Source organism: Montipora capricornis, chromosome 8, assembly GCF_036669925.1.
Source record: "Montipora capricornis isolate CH-2021 chromosome 8, ASM3666992v2, whole genome shotgun sequence".
NCBI lineage: Eukaryota > Metazoa > Cnidaria > Anthozoa > Scleractinia > Acroporidae > Montipora > Montipora capricornis.
In genome coordinates, this window is record NC_090890.1 from 5,225,014 (window position 1) to 5,242,513 (window position 17,500).

General features: G+C 42.3%; 1 protein-coding gene across 1 annotated transcript in view; it reads right to left on the reverse strand.

Moving 5' to 3' along the window:
* Window positions 1-3,985: 3,985 nt before the first annotated feature.
* LOC138060442 (dynein beta chain, ciliary-like) overlaps window positions 3,986-17,500 on the reverse strand; it is a 43,134-nt gene continuing 29,619 nt past the window's right edge. Inside the window, exons 21-35 of the mRNA XM_068906210.1 lie at window positions 17,029-17,264; window positions 15,440-15,562; window positions 14,085-14,595; window positions 13,439-13,609; window positions 12,559-12,681; window positions 11,866-12,059; window positions 11,163-11,370; window positions 10,854-10,922; window positions 10,326-10,553; window positions 8,736-8,927; window positions 7,841-7,960; window positions 6,684-6,926; window positions 5,945-6,127; window positions 5,273-5,560; window positions 3,986-4,788 (exon numbers count right to left, since the gene is read on the reverse strand). Of these exons, the coding sequence (XP_068762311.1) occupies window positions 4,459-4,788; window positions 5,273-5,560; window positions 5,945-6,127; window positions 6,684-6,926; window positions 7,841-7,960; window positions 8,736-8,927; window positions 10,326-10,553; window positions 10,854-10,922; window positions 11,163-11,370; window positions 11,866-12,059; window positions 12,559-12,681; window positions 13,439-13,609; window positions 14,085-14,595; window positions 15,440-15,562; window positions 17,029-17,264 (3,219 nt within the window). The 3' untranslated portion in view covers window positions 3,986-4,458. The remainder of the gene's footprint in view (window positions 4,789-5,272; window positions 5,561-5,944; window positions 6,128-6,683; window positions 6,927-7,840; window positions 7,961-8,735; window positions 8,928-10,325; window positions 10,554-10,853; window positions 10,923-11,162; window positions 11,371-11,865; window positions 12,060-12,558; window positions 12,682-13,438; window positions 13,610-14,084; window positions 14,596-15,439; window positions 15,563-17,028; window positions 17,265-17,500) is intronic.

Sequence of the window (17,500 nt, forward strand, 5' to 3'; positions counted from 1 at the left end):
ATGAAAATTTTGCAGTTTTATTTATCTACAGATAGTTAATAAAAGTTCGCCAAAAAGTTTACCAATATACTTTTATTATATACCGAAGATTTCGCAGTAATTTAAATATCATTACCTGCGAAAGATTTTTTCACACAAATAGTGGAGACACAAATTTCGCAGTTTTCAAACTGTCATTATCGGCGAAAGATGTCTATGTGCATGTATGTTGGAATCACAAATTTTGTAGTAATTGGAATGTCAGTAGCGGCGAAACGTTCCCCCTAAATATATATTAGAACCACAGATTTCGTAGTAAATGAAATGTCACTAACGGCGAAAGTTTCCCTCTAAAGATGTATTGGAACCACAAAATTCGCAGTTATTGAAATGCCATTAACGGCGAAACGTTTCCCTCTCTCTATATTATTACAGGACAGATTTTGTAGACAGCTGCAGCGTCTTAACTTTTTTATGCTGGCATGGAAATTCAGCACTCTGCCGTTTCCGGCAGCTAACTCTCTCTCGGGGATTTAAACTACCAAAACTGGCGTTTTCATACGCTCTCGCGGAGCTATGATTGATTGACTGCATGGCAATAAACTAACTAAACTAACATCCAGGAATTGTCCCACTCCTTCAAGTTCTTGAATTTGACAAGTCCAGGAAAGAATATGAAGACATGCAAGAGACGGTTGATCAGGAATCTTAGCGAAAGTGAACGAAAAATGGGGAAATACCAGATGGAAGGACGAGAGTACCTTTAATTATTTCGCCTTCGAGAAATTTTGCATTCTTTCTCGCTCCCTATCAAGCACACCTACAGAGAAACACCAAAGATTTGTACGTGGATATCACATACACAAATAACAATGGATTTCCAGACCTTTATTACTGAACATGGTTGCTTTTAACGAAATTACCATGGAGCCGAGTTTAACGCGGTTGCGAGAGTTCTTTTGAATGAACAAGACAGCAATGCCTACGCAATAGCTATTCGTGAAATATTTACCCACATTACTAAAATACACCCGTCGTTTAAAAATGGGCAGACTCTTCGGCAGATCATGGTAGATTTTGATCAAGCAGAATATAACGGCTTTGAAAGAAGTATCGGAGCGGAACTCTGCGAGAAAAGTTTGTGCGGGTGTACTGTGCACTGGAAAACGTCTGCTAATCGAGTAAGTGATATTGTTACAAAACGCAAAGAGGAATATAAAACCTTTCGCTACATTGGACATGCCATACAAGATCTAACGAATCAAACAGACGTCAAGTTGGCTTTCGACGTCCTTTGTGGTGTAAAGAATATAACCGAGGCGAAACATCTCTTTCCACCTGATCTAGCTGCTACTTGTAATCAACAAACCAATGCCCATTGGTCTCAGTCAGCGCTTTGGGTGAGGTGGTGGATAAGAGAGAGAATTCTGAAAATGTTTTGTAAGGCCTACACTTTACGAGATAACGAAGAGTGGGACGCGGCACCCAATACTAACAATGCCGTCGAGTCCCTAAATAGTCAGTCATTTGGTGAAGGATGTAGTAACATTACGATGCTCATGAAGAATAATTACATGGAAGACAGGTTACATGCCGTCAAAATTGTCGCAAGTGAGCAAAACATTAATGCAAGTTACGAGAATAACAACCAAGTAGCAAAGGAAAAGAAAATAAAAAAGAGAAAGCGATCTCGATTAAGTTTGAGAGGAGCAAACAGTTCGCTAAATGAAAGCGAAGCTCAAGTGGAACAAACACCTCCTGATAAGAGAGCGAGGTCGGTAGCCTCGCAGCTCCTACAAGGTCTCACCTGATTGGAGACCACCCTTGAGGTTTAACAAAAGAACAAATAACAGAAACAATGGACAAGGGTGGTCTCCAATCAGGTGAGACCTTGTAGGAGCTGCGAGGCTACCGTTTTGTTTTAGGCCTAGGGTCCATTGTTTCTGTTATTTGTTCTTTTGTTAAACCTCAAGGGTGGTCTCCAATCAGGTGAGACCTTGTAAGAACTGCGAGGTGACCGAAAAAAGCGAGAAAATCCGAGCGAAATCGGAAAAACTTGATGAAGATGCGATGTTCAGTAATACCTTGTGGCCAGACACTAGACAGACGCAGGTTAATCACGTATGGCTCAGGGACCGATTAATCTCTCCCTCTTTGGATCGAAAGTAGCACGGGGGACCCCAAACCGAGTTTTTGCAATTTTTTTTTCTTAATACGTATTTTACGAATGCACATGCGTTCTGTACTAGTGTGCTTACCACATGAACAAGAGCAAGGAAAAAAATTCAGAACTATAGACTATCCCTAGTTTTCATTGTACTAATAGAGGCGCTACCGTAGTCAAAAACGCTACCATCACAAAAACAATCCTTGCCTTTTCGCGTACTTCTAATCGTCGGAATTGATCCAAACGTTCCACAAAAAGGTTTTTTTTGTTGCTTTTTTCGCTTTCCGGTGAAAAAGTTTTAGCTTAGCAAACACTTAGCGCAATCAATTGCCATATAAGGTCAAAGGAAGGTATATGAGCTGATAACCGAGATTGAGTGAACCAATCGGAGTACGAGAAATGCATTAACAGAGGTTAAAAATTTAATAATTAAGAATTATTCCATGAGCGCGCGTTGGATATGAGATGATAGATAGCCAACGAGGCGCGTAACGCCGAGGAGGCTATAATCATCTCATATCCAACAAGCGCGAGTGGAATAATTGTTTTATTAAAAACGCCCCCAAAATATAGAAAACTAGACTACAATAAAAATAAAAAGGCCAAAAAAATCACGCATATGCTTGCCGTGTTTGTAGATCATGGTATAATGGCTTAGCCAATCAAAACTCTCGAATTGCATTATCCAATGATCTAGTTTTTAATAAAAAGGATTATTCTCTCGGCCGTAAAGCCCAGAAATAATTGGTCCCTTTCCCGTTCAAGAATGACACCTGTCTAACGCCAAACGATTTTATAATGGGGGTTCCCTCGGGCATGAAACTAGTGAAGAGAAATGCCCTGGGAATGAGGTTGTAACATTTGAACAAGAAACCAAAACAATCCGAGGATAAGCTAAAGAAAGCTTTGGTTCTCGAGGACCCCGAAAAATAAAGGAGTGCTCGAGGCCTTTCCAGTTACCTCAGAGGGTAAAAGGAGCCTTGTCGTACCATGGGAGTCTTGGGAGAGCGGTGTGGGGTGTGGACCAAATCCAACCCGAAAACGTTACCAGAGAATTTGCCGTTTGGTTTCAGTGTTGTACATAACACCACATTAGTAAAATGTTAACGAGAATTCGTCGAAGAGGTAAATGCGCTTAATTTTCTTGTCACGATTCGTTTGCGTTGTCGAAGTGATGGCTGGACGACAATGCAAACTGTCAGTCGGTGGGTAAATCATGATAGCACGAGTATCAGACTTTTCTTAGAAGGGGACCCCCTACCCCTCACGAAGGGCTGAAACTCAGGTTAGAACAATGACTGTTCAAGAAACTCGTAAAACAGAAGAAACGAAATCTGAATGGTGGAATCGTTTAATTTGAACTGACATGCAAAGAATGCGCATGGCTAACTAGTGGCAATCCTCATCCGAGTAAAAGCGCAGGTTTGGAGCGAAAAAAGAGTGTTCGCAACGCTATTATTTTCAGACCATGGGAGTGTTCAACAATAAACCACATATGGCCAAGCGGGGTGTCTATTGCCTGCCGCTCTTCGACCTGAAAAATGGCCGATGGAAATTTACATAGCAACCGAGCCCGTAGGACCCCCTTTAAAAGGCGCCGAATCTTGGTCCGGCTGTGGTTGAACCAACAACGACTTCCCGCACCGCGCTCCGATGCTGAACCAACTAAGCAAAATGTTCTCGGAAGCTTTCTTTGGCAATGATGGCAACTGTGTTCAACACTGCCTAAGTTTGCACCTGAAAATGGATTACGATTCTTTTATTGAGAAAAGTTTTCCATCATCGCCGAGCCCGCTGACTCCACTGGAAGCTATTCTAGCCGCGCAAATTAACACAAAATTAAATCAGACTCGTTTTTATTTCACAAGCAATATATACACATAAACATTTTCACACTTCGAAAGTGCTACGAAACGAAATCAGTTTCCAATGCCACTTGGTGAGCGAATTGAGAGTGAGTACAAATCCGAATAATTCTCAAAGATGACACGCATGTTTGCAAGTATGAGAGAAAGAAGGAGAACATAATCCTAATGTTTTTCAAAGATATCACTAACCAAGCAGAAAGCGATTTAAGTTTGTGGAAATCAAGATTCGTTTGGAGCGATATCACAGAATCTTCAGATAATACAATTAGCAAGCTAACGACCAAAATAAGTGACATTTGAAGATTAACACCGAAATTTTACACACATTTCTTACGAATTTCGAAATCAGTTCTAAACGCTAAGATATGCTAAAAAATCATCAAAGAACCAGACAAAAAAAGACCCTTGTGAACGGTACATATATAAACACCCAATGTACGCGTTTCAACAGCTCAGCAGCAGAGCTACTCCTGCCAGAGTCCACTTGGCAGGCGACTCCTTGGTCTTAAGGAAGAAGTTCCACACATATGTAGGGCCTCGCTGTCTTGTCTTGTAAACAGGACACTCGTACACGTTCTTGGTTTCCTGTTTGTCCACTGGTATGGCCCGAATAAACATCACAGGCATACCAGGAGTAAGCTCTTTCAGCCTTGATTCAGCAATCATGCCTGTCTGTGTGTCCCAACGTGCGCCTTCCATAAACAGCCCGTGTACATAAGCGCCTTCCCTGGGTGGACTGTTAAAATCTTCCTTGTTCTTCTTTGTTACATCCACCTAATAAAACACACAGGTAATATATCTAGAGCTCTTCACGGTATACAGTTGAAAGCATCAAGGGAAGCTTACCCTAATTTCGTTTGGACAAATTGCAGGCCCTTGGCCAGGTCAAGGCGTTGGCCCCGTGACAATTCTAACCTAACCTCCCCCTTACAGCAAGGTGTGGAAACGCCCTTGTTGAGACGACTTTCTGTATATTAGGCACCAGTTGTTCAACTTTATCCAGTGGATAAGTCAATATCCTTCAGTTTCAATCTCTGCAAAGATTTCAGTATGTTACCCTCCTAGCTGTGAATATGCACACTCTAAGCACATCTACTTAAAAGAAGTGTAAGAAAACTCTTGGCCAACATTTAACGTGAAGTATATTTTTCACTCTGGACACTGTGGATAATGACGTATCCAATGGTTAAAGTTGTCTGCCCTTGGAGCAACTGGGGCCAGAAGGAAATGGATAAAGCACACGAGCGACAGCACTTACTTGCAAAGCCATCTTGTCCAATGGCCATTCATTCTTTCTCGCCATGGACTGCTCAATGGCAGTAAGGAAAGATTGAGGATTGAAGAAACCTGAGAGCCAGACGACATTGGGCAAACAGAAGTCCGAAGTCCAACTCTCTAACTCTTTGATTCGCAGCAACAAGTCCACAAACCATGCGGCCAGCCCTGACATGGACGGGTAAGCACGGCGCGTCCAGGATTCGGGGACATCATCCAGGAAGAGTGCATTGCCCAATTCCTCCATGTCAGCGGTGATGGTCAGTTCACCCTACAAAGAAAAAATTCGGATACACGTCTTGTCATCAAAAGACCGACATGAGCTCAGTTTTGATGACCATCGCATGAATTGTATAGATAAGACGTTTCAAAAATATTCCTGATCTCGTGTTTTCATCACAGTTGGGTGATTTGTTTTGAAAAGAGAGCAGCCTCAATTTCAGAGTTTCCCCAGAGCAAAACATAAAGATGTCTGCTGAGAAACAAACCAAGAGCAAAAAAACGAGAAGTATGTCTTTTCTTTAAGGTCTGAAAAGTCAACGAGCAAGGCAGCGACACATCTAGAAGAAGTTTAGAAGAGGGATTAACCGTTAACGAAATCAAATGAAACTCGAGGGTAAAGGGGAGTCTAAATTTTTAACGAAGCCGGTCTTACTTTCAAACCCAAGTCCAACTCTTTCAGGGATCGTTTGATCTCACTGGTGAGGATGTTCATCCGCTCACACTCCTGGAATGCGACCACAGTGTACGGTGTGCGATCTTCGACACGAGCCATCATCTCTTGCACGTTGAACTCGTCAGGCAGCTTTTCAAGGATTTCATCCAAAACCTGCTTGACCTGTTTGGAAAACATGTAAAAAGACAGTTTGAAAAATCTTTCAAGCGAATTCCATTTTTGTTCGTTATTTACCTTCGAATTGGTAAAATGATCCCTGAGGATTGGGTTATCGAGTCCTTCAAGGGAATTGATAAAGCACTCTCTCACTTCACTCAACAGAGGATTATAATAAACAATTCCACACTGCGATTCATGGGTCGTATTTGAGGTCGACCCACAGTTAGTATTCTTCTATGACTTCGATTTTTATGTAAAGAACCCCCCAAAACGGATTGCACTATGGGATTGTGCAAGTAGCGAGATGCCTGTGTCACCACCCACGATAAATGGTCACACTATTAAACAAGGACCCTGCCTATTAAAATGGATAGCTCTTCCCCTTCCTGTAACGCAATCCCCTCTTCCACGACTCATCCAAGATGGCGGACTGCCTGAAGAGAAGGGGCGAAAATCACTTCTTATGATAAATTATCAAATGGTCTCGTTGCATGCTAAACATTTACTACGGAATTACAGGATGAATGAATAAAAATGTGAAAATAGAAGGATTACCCACCTTTTCCTCTCTGGTCTGACCCCCACCGCCCCCGGCCCCTGCATCCCTGGGTTGCATTTCCAAAACGGTACGGAAGAGATTGTCCGAAGTAGCCGTCAAGAAGCCGATCTCAGCATTAGGGTGCAGACCGTATAGGTAAGGGCTCTCGGCTGGTAACACTTCGTCGATGTAGTTGTGATAGGTTTTGTAGTCCGAATTTGGAGGGATAGGAAATCCCGGTGCAAGGTTCATCTCTCCTTCAAGCTGCAAACATAAACACAATTGAGAGATTAGCGGGATTTACCATCACGTTTGTAGCAAACGGCAAACGCCCGGCCGAAATGTGTATTCATTTCTTGCCTGAGCAACGAGCAACTTCTCAAAGGAGAAAGACAACTGAGTAAGAAAGAGGGAATTTTCATAAACGCGAGTAATTAGATGCAACAGTGGCTCAGTTACGTTGGTTCAGTGAGCACCGGGCTGCCATGCGGGAGGTCGTGAGTTCGACGAAGGACGGACCAACACTCAGGATCTTGAAATAACTGAGGAGAAAGTGCTGTCTTTGTAATGTCATCTCAAAATGGTTGAACTCTCTAGTCTTCTCGCATAAGGACTATAAACCACAGGCCCCGTCTCACAACCCGACCCTGTGGGACGTTAAAGATCCCCCACACTGATCCCGGTGTTCTGATTTGGTCTTATTGAGGACCACAAGTTCATTAGCCTATGGCTATTACGAAAACTTCACTTCGCGCTCAAGTTGTACATATAAGACGATGTGTCCCTTTAAGTCTAAGCATTTGCTACCTATTTCCAACAATAAGGTTAGGGTTAGCGTCATTTTTAGCTTAGGGTAAATGCAGCTGTTTATCAGTCCTTACTCGAGGAGAAGCCCTTGGGGAAAGTCTGTATGACGAGACATTCTGAGAGAGGAGCAAGGGGTTACGCTTATTGAAATCCGAGCCGTGCATCTAATTACCTGCATTTCTGGACATATCTGTGTTTTTAGGACAAACAGTAGCCTACTCTTCGCAATTTTGCAATTTCATGTAAACGCGATGACACAAATGCGACGCTTAATTTCTCCATAAAGCTTTGAGTTTGCCAAGAGATTCATGTGCAAATGGTTGGACATTGGAAATTCCGAGAAACTATGGTGACGTTTGCAACACTCTTACCATGTCGGGTTTCATGTACTCCTCTAAGTAGGTTTTACACAGCCTTCTGTCCCAGTCATCTGTAATGTGTCCTCCGTACATGATCTCACCGAATAAGTAACGCAGATCAGTCCATGGAACCTGAATGAGGAGATAAAAAACACAATCCACTTCTTCATCCAGTTTGTTGGTTCTCTAATGTGCTCCGAGAGGTTTTTTTCCGGGTACTCCGGTTTTCCCCTCTCCTCAAAAACCAAAATTTGAATTGATTTTCCTTAATTTTAATTTACAGTGTCCCAAATTAGTGCTACAGCGCTAAAAGATTAGACACTTAAATAAAGTTCCTTTCCATTCCTCAGTTTCCTTTTTCCATTCAAACTGCACTCACAACTATGTCTGAGCTGGCTTCTACGGAGCAAGCGTAGCTCGCGATTCTCAATCTTCTGTCGCCATATCTCCAGCGCATGTACTAAATATGGCTCAAACGCGAGCCCATTGAATATTCGTCCCATGAGGTCACGGGTTTGCAACCCGCAGGGTCTCAAGCAAAAAGTGTTGCCTTTCTTATCTCGTACGCAAATGACTGGACTTTCAAGTTTTCTCGGAAAATTAGTCCCCGTCACAAAACTCTTGCTTGTAAAATTCTTTGAAAGAGCACGACACTGAGTTCCCGGCTTTGTGGTCTGAGGGCCTATTCTCTCCAGCAAATGTGGCCAGCTCAAAAAGTCTTACGGTGTATGAGGCCATGCAGGCAAAACTAGCCTTCAGTCAAAAGGGACATTTTCGGGTTTTGGGAATAAAACTACAGAATTTTACCTTAGTGCCATTTTAATTCTCTCGTAGTGACAAGACGGCGTTCTTTGTTAAACCAAAAAGTGCCGAAGTAAACAAAGATCGGCCTATCAGTTTCGCTCACCTTGGCATTGGCCTCAAGGTAGTTATAAAGTACATTTACACTGATGGTCAGGTCACCAGTGTTGAATGGGTAAGATCTGTTCCATCCCTGAGGTCCAAACTTACGGCGCTCAGCTACGCATGCGTGGAAATAGCACAAAGCGAACAGTATGCTCTTGAATTCATTCTCTCGGGCGCACATTTCAAGTGTGTCCTTAAAACAAAACAAAAACAATGTCATGTTAAATAGGCCATTGCGAAAAAAAAAAAAATCATATTAGTTAAGTCGATAAAATGCGCTATGTAGGTTTCATCAGCTGTTTTTCCAAAGAACAAATGGTTGTTGCCTTTTAAAAAGGAACGAAAATATCACAAGAAGAAAAAGAATAACAATCATTTTATCGAAGTTTAAAGCTCATATATATACCCCAGCAGAAGCGCTCTACTAATCTGAAAGACTGTAAGTGAAAGGAAATCAAATTAGATGGAGCGATGTACTTTTTTAGAAAAGGCGTGTTACCTTAGGCACATCCAGATGATATAGCACTCAACCGTGGACGCATACAAAGCTCTGTAATAATTTGTGCAATAATAAGTCCCCTAACGGGAAAGTGTCTGTAACATGTTGAAAGATGTTGTTTATCGTTCTTGCTTAAAACTCCCAGTCACTTTTTTTCGTCCTGAAAATATTCCTTCTTGGTGTTGCTGTCAGTTGATCGCCATCTTGGATAATCTGTCGTGCTCGAAATCAGAGCGTAAAGCCACCCCTTTCATAGAGCGTCTTCGTGTTTACGGATACTCGGGAAAAAAATTGCTTGCTTTTTTGCAGGAGTCCAGAAAGAAAAAAAAAGCGTCATTTCGACACATTCAGTCCTGTTAGTACAGCGGGACAATAATTGTGACCTTAAACAAGTTTAATGGCCTCGCTTCCAAGAGACTCCTATAGCTCAGCGGTAGAACATGCGAACTAGTAATCGAAAGGTCGTTGGTTGGATTCCCGCAAAGGAGAACTCGAATTTTTTTGCGAGTGATCCTTGAGTCATCATTGAAGTAGGACACACACCTCTTCATGCTTTTACCACCTCCTTCATTACAAATCAAAGGCTGGTGTTTTTATTTTCAACGAGAGAGAAAAACAAAAAAAATACGGAGGAAACCACTCCAAGCAGAGTAGAGAACCAACAAACTTGACTCAAGCCAGATGTGAGCCGCGAACTCCGGGAATCACCTCACGACATATATTGGTGGAAGGCAGTGCTCTTACCATTTGGTCAGTCCTGCTGCAGATTTTTATGAGGGAATTATGTACTCAAAATGAAAGTTTCTAGGATACCTTTACGATATATTTTAAATGTTCGTCTCTACGTTCATTAATCCCTAGTTTCTGGAATGTAGAAAATAAATTAAATTCTTCGTTTCGAGTATTTCTTTCGAGTATTACATGTCAGCCGATTCAGGGCGGAACCCCACCGAAGGAGCCTAAAATGGGTGACAGCAGGGTAAGTTACTTGAGTGAACTTCATCCAAGACCCTAACTCGATAAAATGCCCTATGTACCCCGGTATAATACGAGACGCCTTCCAACACAAATCTACCAAATTGTTGTACTCACCTGGTTAAAGTTGTCGAGCGCCTGATGTAAGTTGGCCTGCATTCCTGTGGGTGGCTCATTCGTAATCTTGATCGAGGACTCCAGAATTCCTTGAGGGATGATATGAGACTCGGGCGTGCCTGCGGGTTCAGCGGAGATGTATACTCGATAGTTCTCATGGCTTCCTTCGCTGTAAGCCTCTAGTTTTTTCTCCAGTGTTGGAAGCCACTTCTTTACAAGATGGATATTCTAGGAAAACGGCAAGAAAAAGCTGCTTATCTGTCAAGTATTAAGCCCGAGATTAGTTACATTTTACGTCCGTCAAACTGGTCAAAATTTGTCCCGTAATTAGTGCTTTCTATCACTGCAAGAGCATTCGCAACATTATCGACCCGAGTAAAAACAATAGATCGAGAAAGGGGAAAATAAATGACTGAATGTAAATATCAAAAGATCAAAATAACACAACTATAGAACCTACAAATACAATGTTGCGTACATTTGAAAAAAGCGTGACTTTGGCAATTATGTCATAAGGATTTTATTTACCTGCAAAATAACCCAATGTCCTTCCTTTGCCGCCAAGTCAAGACTCTGCTCTGCAACGATTTCTTGACCCTAACAAAGAAACACGTTAAATGTCAGTCGTCTTACTAAATAAAAGAACATAGGCGAGAGAAAACAGCCGCTGTACCAAGCGCTCGGGAAAAAGACTGAGCTCCTTACGAGAACGAGCGAGGAAACACGCACACCAAACTTGAACGACTTTTTCATCTGTTGAACACTTTTAAAATATCGCGCCTCAAAATGCGGGTACATAGAACAAAACAACATAAACGCAATGCGCCCGCAACTCACCTGTCCTAGAGAAACATTGTGGAAGTTTTTGTTATCAATGGTGAAACCGATTTTTTTCCCCAAGGCCTCCACGTCCTTCAGAGGGTCAACACCTGGGGAAAGGATGAAGAAGATTGGCGTTCCAGGCCCGCTCTCCTCATACGACTTTGCAAACTCCACTTGACGATTCTCCACGTATTTTGAGCCCATCTTCTCTTCGACAAAACCGCTGTAGAGAGGAAGGCGACACAAGAGAATTGGTATGAGCAAAGCGATTTCTAGATACATCAGTTGTTGTCATACAAGTTGGTACAATCCCAACAGAATCGGCTGCTCGGATGAGCATCGGTCGACGGTGCCGCATGTTGTATTTCATGGCACTACCGCATGTGCGATCCTTTATTTTACAGACATTTCAGTGTTAATTGGCTTGAACACTTCTCAGAGGTCGAAATGGAAAAAAGGGACTAAACTAGTGATTTGATCGGAAATGTTGGGGGTATGAAGTTCTTCATTGCACCACGACAAGCTGCGTAAACTGTTGAAGCTGGGAAAGGGAATGGGATCAGCAGGGCAAGGGGAAAATATATCCCTCCTTATTTACTTTTCACTTTCTCCACAAAGGAGAAAAAGTACAAACGTTCCCTCTCATTCCGATAAAACACACAGCTCATGCCTTTCTTTTGTGTGCGTCTGTTGGCTTGTCAATTTTTGAATTACTTACCTCACAGCGTAAGTCATTCTGTCTGGCCTCAGAGCTCTCATCATGCAGAGCTTCTGCAAAGAGCTTTTGTTTTTCCACTCCTGGGGGAATTTCTCTTTCTCGGGACATTCACTCTCAACAAACTTTTTCCATCTCTTGGCAGATCCCTCGATATCACGATCGAGATTACGGAATTCTTCCATGTTACTCAGAGCCTACAACAAGGCATAGGAACGACAAAAGTACGCTTGTTGTAATTAACTACATATTAAGACAATCACCATCCCTTGTTCTCTCGCATCATCGCCAGTTGCCACCTGATGAGGGTCATTTACATGAAAGGTGGAAAATACTAGTAAGATCTCTTTATTTGGTTTAAATACTATGGTTTCAGAGATGGTCATGGGAGGACTTCGGAGCACATCCACCGAAACCACCTTTACCCTTGCATGCGATGAAATTGGATTGAGTAAGCCTAATTTCTTTGTTGGAAAGAGGTTTGAAGTTGAAAAGAATAAATAAAGATTCCGAAGAGTGAGACTCGAACCCGTATCTTTTAACGAATGCCGATATCTAGTAGACTAACGAAGCAAGCTGTTAAAATCCCCAAATTTCAAGTACATTTCTTTTTTGCGAAGGCACTCAGCACCACGCCTCTGTATAGCTGCCAGCGAAAGAAGTGACTATTGTAATTGTAATTAACCAATCTCTAACCTTAATCCCTCCCCAGCAAAGATTATTGAGAAAGTCGACTGGACTTGTCACGTTCATAACAGCCGGAAAACGGAGCAGAAATTCCAACTCGTGAGGTACAATCTCCTTCTTCATCAATAGGATCTGCAGAAAGAATTGAGACGAGAATAAAAAAGATTGACGGTACACTTTTTTGATTCAATATTAGAGCTACACGGGGCGAGGTTCGGGGATAAGCTATTCTGTAATTAGTCCGCCACAACTTCTCATTTTAACTCCTCTACACTTACTTGTCTTCTTTCCGTTTCTTTACTTTTTCTGGGCTAATTGCTTGTACTTGGTTCCTAGTCGCTACATTATCAAGTATAATTTTTGACTATTTAACAATTATTCGCCGAAGGCGAAGTTATTATCGGTGAATATTCACCGAGACGAAGTCGAGGTGAATATTTACCGATAATCACTGAGCCTGAGGCGAATAATTGTTTTAGTATAAATAAACAGGTGATTATTTCAAAAAAGAGAAAAAAAAACATTTCAACGCGAAATCATCTTCACTTACAGTGGCAAAACGACTACTGGCAGCCATTTTGTCCGTCGAGGTGATTATCGGCTGATAATCCGAGATAGCGAGCCAATGAGAGCGCGCGATTTTGTATAATCACCTGTGTATTTACACTATTACAAATTAACTCGCTCGTCATTTCTACATCAGGTCACGCGCGATTTCCCCCAAATACAGCATCCTTCATTTAGTTCATTCGTCTATCGGTGGCAGAATAAACAGCTGGATTGATAACTTTTTACACCACCTGAAAACGGACGCGATCACCGTATATCTCGTCGCGAATAGTTTTTACAAAGAACACACCCACAGAACGCCCTAATTGAACCTGCTTACCTGGAAAGCTACTTGTGCTGTAAAGATAAGTTTGTCCTTTTCAAACAACCCGCGGGTGGTGTAGATGAACACAGAAAAGGTAATGCAATCAATTAGATTGTTTACGCGCACTTTGACTTCCTCTGCCGGTTCAGCTCTGTCAATAGCTTTTTGGAACACCACGTTAAAGGCCTGAAGAGAAGAAACCAGGGAATCAACCTTCAGCACTCAAAGAGGTATCGAAGCTACCTCTTACCCATCTATCCATTTGCGAAGTCCGGCGGCGCGGTCAAGTGAGAAGAGGGGTTGCGTTTGGTTCCGGGTTGGGCTGGGGTCCAATCCCGCTATAACTACTGGTTGGATGTGTCTTTGGTGCTTCCGAATCCCGAATTCAACTTCAGCACGCCCCTTAACCGACAAGTTACCTTCTGCTAATCGTGATCCCCAACCATTACCATTTGGGAGACCCATGATGTAAAATACTGGGTTACTAGCTGGTATCACAAGTTGCATCCGTATTAAATTAAGTTATTTTCATGGTCCCAGAGTTAACTTATCAAAACGGAAGAAAAGGACTACTTGCTTGAGTGGTATGTGGATGTATTCACTGAAATGGACAAAAGAACCGTATCCTGAAGGATAAAGTGAAGAAACTATTTTGACTAACCTTCAGAGAGAACTGATAAATGGGGTTGATCTTATTCAGATCGTTCAATATAAAATATAACAGGGAAGATCGAGAAGCCGCTGGCCGGTACTGCTCGCGGGCTTCATTAATCTTGACTTCAGTCGTTTTGCCTTCAGCAACTTTAACCTCAATTTCAGCGGCAGTTCTCTTTGTGTTCTCTAAGTTTTCCACAAGAGCGTAATCGCCCAAGAAGTTTCCACCCGCCGCAGACAGCCGAGCCAGCAACGCATCTTCAAGTTCTTTGATCTTGATAGTGAACTGGTTCATTTGCTGGGTCAAATTGGCCTTGGTTTCCTCGAGGTCAGGCCTCTCTTTTCGCACAACGTCGGCCAACAACTGATCTTCCAAGCCTTCACGTGTGACCGTAAAGTTAATAAGGGTAGTTTGGGCCTGCATTTCGGGTTTGTAATGTGGATTGGCCAGTTTGGTGTGAAGAATGAGACGGAATTCTGGATGGTACTCGACCTCTTTGTCTCCCATCTTGATGTACCTGTCAAGCGGAAGTAGATTAAGAAGGGAAAAGTGTGAATGTAAACATTGTACCAAAATTAGGGCAAGGTATCGAGCATTTTTAAGGGGGGTTAGGGGGGTCCTTGAACTGTAAGCTTTTAAGCTACATTAACAATTTGAGGTTTTCTTTCTTTGCTTCCGTTTGTAATTGTACTAACTGAAGATATCTGCGCGTTTGTTGGCGCTTTGCAAAACAAAGACTTTCCAAGCACCATTTCTCTTTTAATCTTTAATCATAATCTTTTTGCTCCAGCACTTAGCTAAGTGGCCTGACTTCTGGCTGTTATACACAATTGTGGTCTCATTCACACAGACGCCCTTCAAGCTAATCCCGCCAAGCGGACCACGTGCTGGAAAGGTCAGACCACAACACCCGGAACTCCGTGCCCTACTCTCTTCGAACAGTGTGTGGGATCTTTAACGTCCCACAGAGTTAAAGAACAAGGGCTGTGAGACGGGACCTCTGGTTTATCGTCCTTATCCGAGAAGACTTGAAAGTCTAACCGTTTGCAGATGTAGTTACAAAGGCAGCACTTTCTCCTCAGTTATTTAAAGACCCCGAGACCTCCCGCGATGGCAGCAAAGCCGAAAGAAGAATAATCAATATGTCATCCGACACATTTGTTTTTGGTCGTATTTTAGTTAACAAGGAAATATAACATCATAGGACCTCGCTGACCAAGGACAACATGCTGTATTTACAAAACGACCAACGCAATTAGTTTCCATATAGGGTCATGCGGTATACCAGCTGATAACCTAGACAATGGAATGCGTTGCATGGTTATGCACTGTGCTTGAATGAATAATTATTATCAACAAACCTTCCTTTCTTGATGGTGTTTCGGCCGACAAGGGCATCCAGCACTGGGTCCATGTTTTCGCCCATGTTTTCAATCAAAACGCAGTCACCGTTCGCTACTGCTCGTTCGATGGCATCCAAGTACCTGATAAAACAATGAACGGTATCAGAAAGTGAGTCAGCAAAGAAAAAAACTTGGCTTAAGTAACCATTAGTCAAAAAGCAACCTTGATATGGTCACATTTCTACTGTATTCTTTTGGTCCGAGATTTTGAAACATGGGAGAAATGACGAGAATTTGATTACGCCGCAGTTCGTTTTTAACAGTTAGGTACATTAGTTTGGGCCATGCCTCATGCTAGTCCTGGTAACGGTCTTAACAATCACGATATTCAATGCCGCTACTATTCTCCTCATAGCTTCCATAAGTATAAAAGTGAACTCCCAAAATACGTTCAGGATTCATGTTTCGCTGAAAAATTTCAGACCCATCTCCTTGATTAGTTAGATTTTAATTTCTCCATTATTGGTAATTTCGGAAACAAAGATTGTAAGCGGCAGAAATCTGAATTTCAACCCTGCCATTCCAGGATAGGTATTTGAGTACGTCCCAACGCCTCTGGCTTCTCGAGGTGTTGGTATGAATATAAATTGAGGGAAACGCAACACCGTTTGTGGCATTATTAATCGACAATATAATTCCCCTCAGCGCTTTCAAGAATACTTCGATGATACACTAGAGAAACTGATCAATTCAAACAAATCAGTCCATTTTGTGGGCAACTTTAACATATAATCTCCTTCTCGCTAAAACTTCAAGTTATGCCCACGATTTCCTTCTTTTTATTGCAAAATTTCACATTTATTCCAATATGAGGCGCGGTGGCCTCATGGTTAGTGTGCTCGACACCGGATCGAGTGGTCCGGGTTCGGGGCCTGGCCGGGGACATTGTGTTGTGTTCTTGGGCAAGACACTTTACTCTCACGGTGCCTCTCTCCACCCAGGTGTATAAATGGGTACCGGCGTAATGCTGGGGGTAACCCTGCGATGGACTAGCATCCCATCCAGGGGGGAGTATAAATACGAGTTCCTGGTCGCTTCATGCTACAGAAACCGGAGATAAGCGCCGGCCTGATGAGCCTTCTGGTTCGTAAGCAGGGACTTTACCTTACCTTATCTTGCAACATTCAATTTACTTTCCTAGTTAATTAATTTTCTTTTACACCTTGTTTTCAATAACCTTAGGCCGCCCGCCTCGACTAGCGTTGACTATTTGCGGGCGGAACTGCTTTGTATTATTATATTAATTTTTGTCGTTATTGTAATTTGTGATTAATTAGTTAACAATGATAGAAATAAAATACATAAATATAAACATAGCCTGGTTCAAACACTAAACCGCCCAACAGAATACTCTTAAGGAAAAAGGCTTTTCGTGCGCGTTAAGGAAGCACTCGCTTGTCTCAAAATTCATCTCTTTCAAAGACCCGCTCGCTTCCAAAGCCATTCTCCTTTGTTTTGGGAAAGAAACTCGTGGAAAATGGCACTTTACATAAGAAATGTTTGAGACAAACGTACAAACGAGATTCCAAGAAACAAAGAATGCCTACCCTTTTTGTCCAAGTCGGACCACTCTCAGTTCTTCTCCCTCTCGAGTTTTTATCCACTTTACTCCTTGCAGCTGTGGATCGATCATTAGCGGCCATCGTTCGCAGTTAGTGAGAATAGTAGCGTTCTCTGTACTCATTCTGTCGCTTGGTAGGTTCTCGTTGTTCCACTGGGCAACGGTTGCATTGTCAGTTAACAAAGTCAGCGGGTCGAGGTTCTCTGTGATTTTGATAGGAACCTAAAAAAACAATTGTTTGAGTTATTGAGACTTATGCGAGAGAGCAACGAAACGGAAAGGAACAAAGAGCTTCGAAGTTATCTTAGATATAATGCACTGGCCGAATCACCGCACTCTACAGAAACGGAAACCTTAAAACGTTCATTACCAACAAAATTATCAATGAATAAATAATCTTAAATAAAGGCTAATTATCATATGGCCTGTTCGGCCGGCCTTGCGCGCTCTTTTATTGT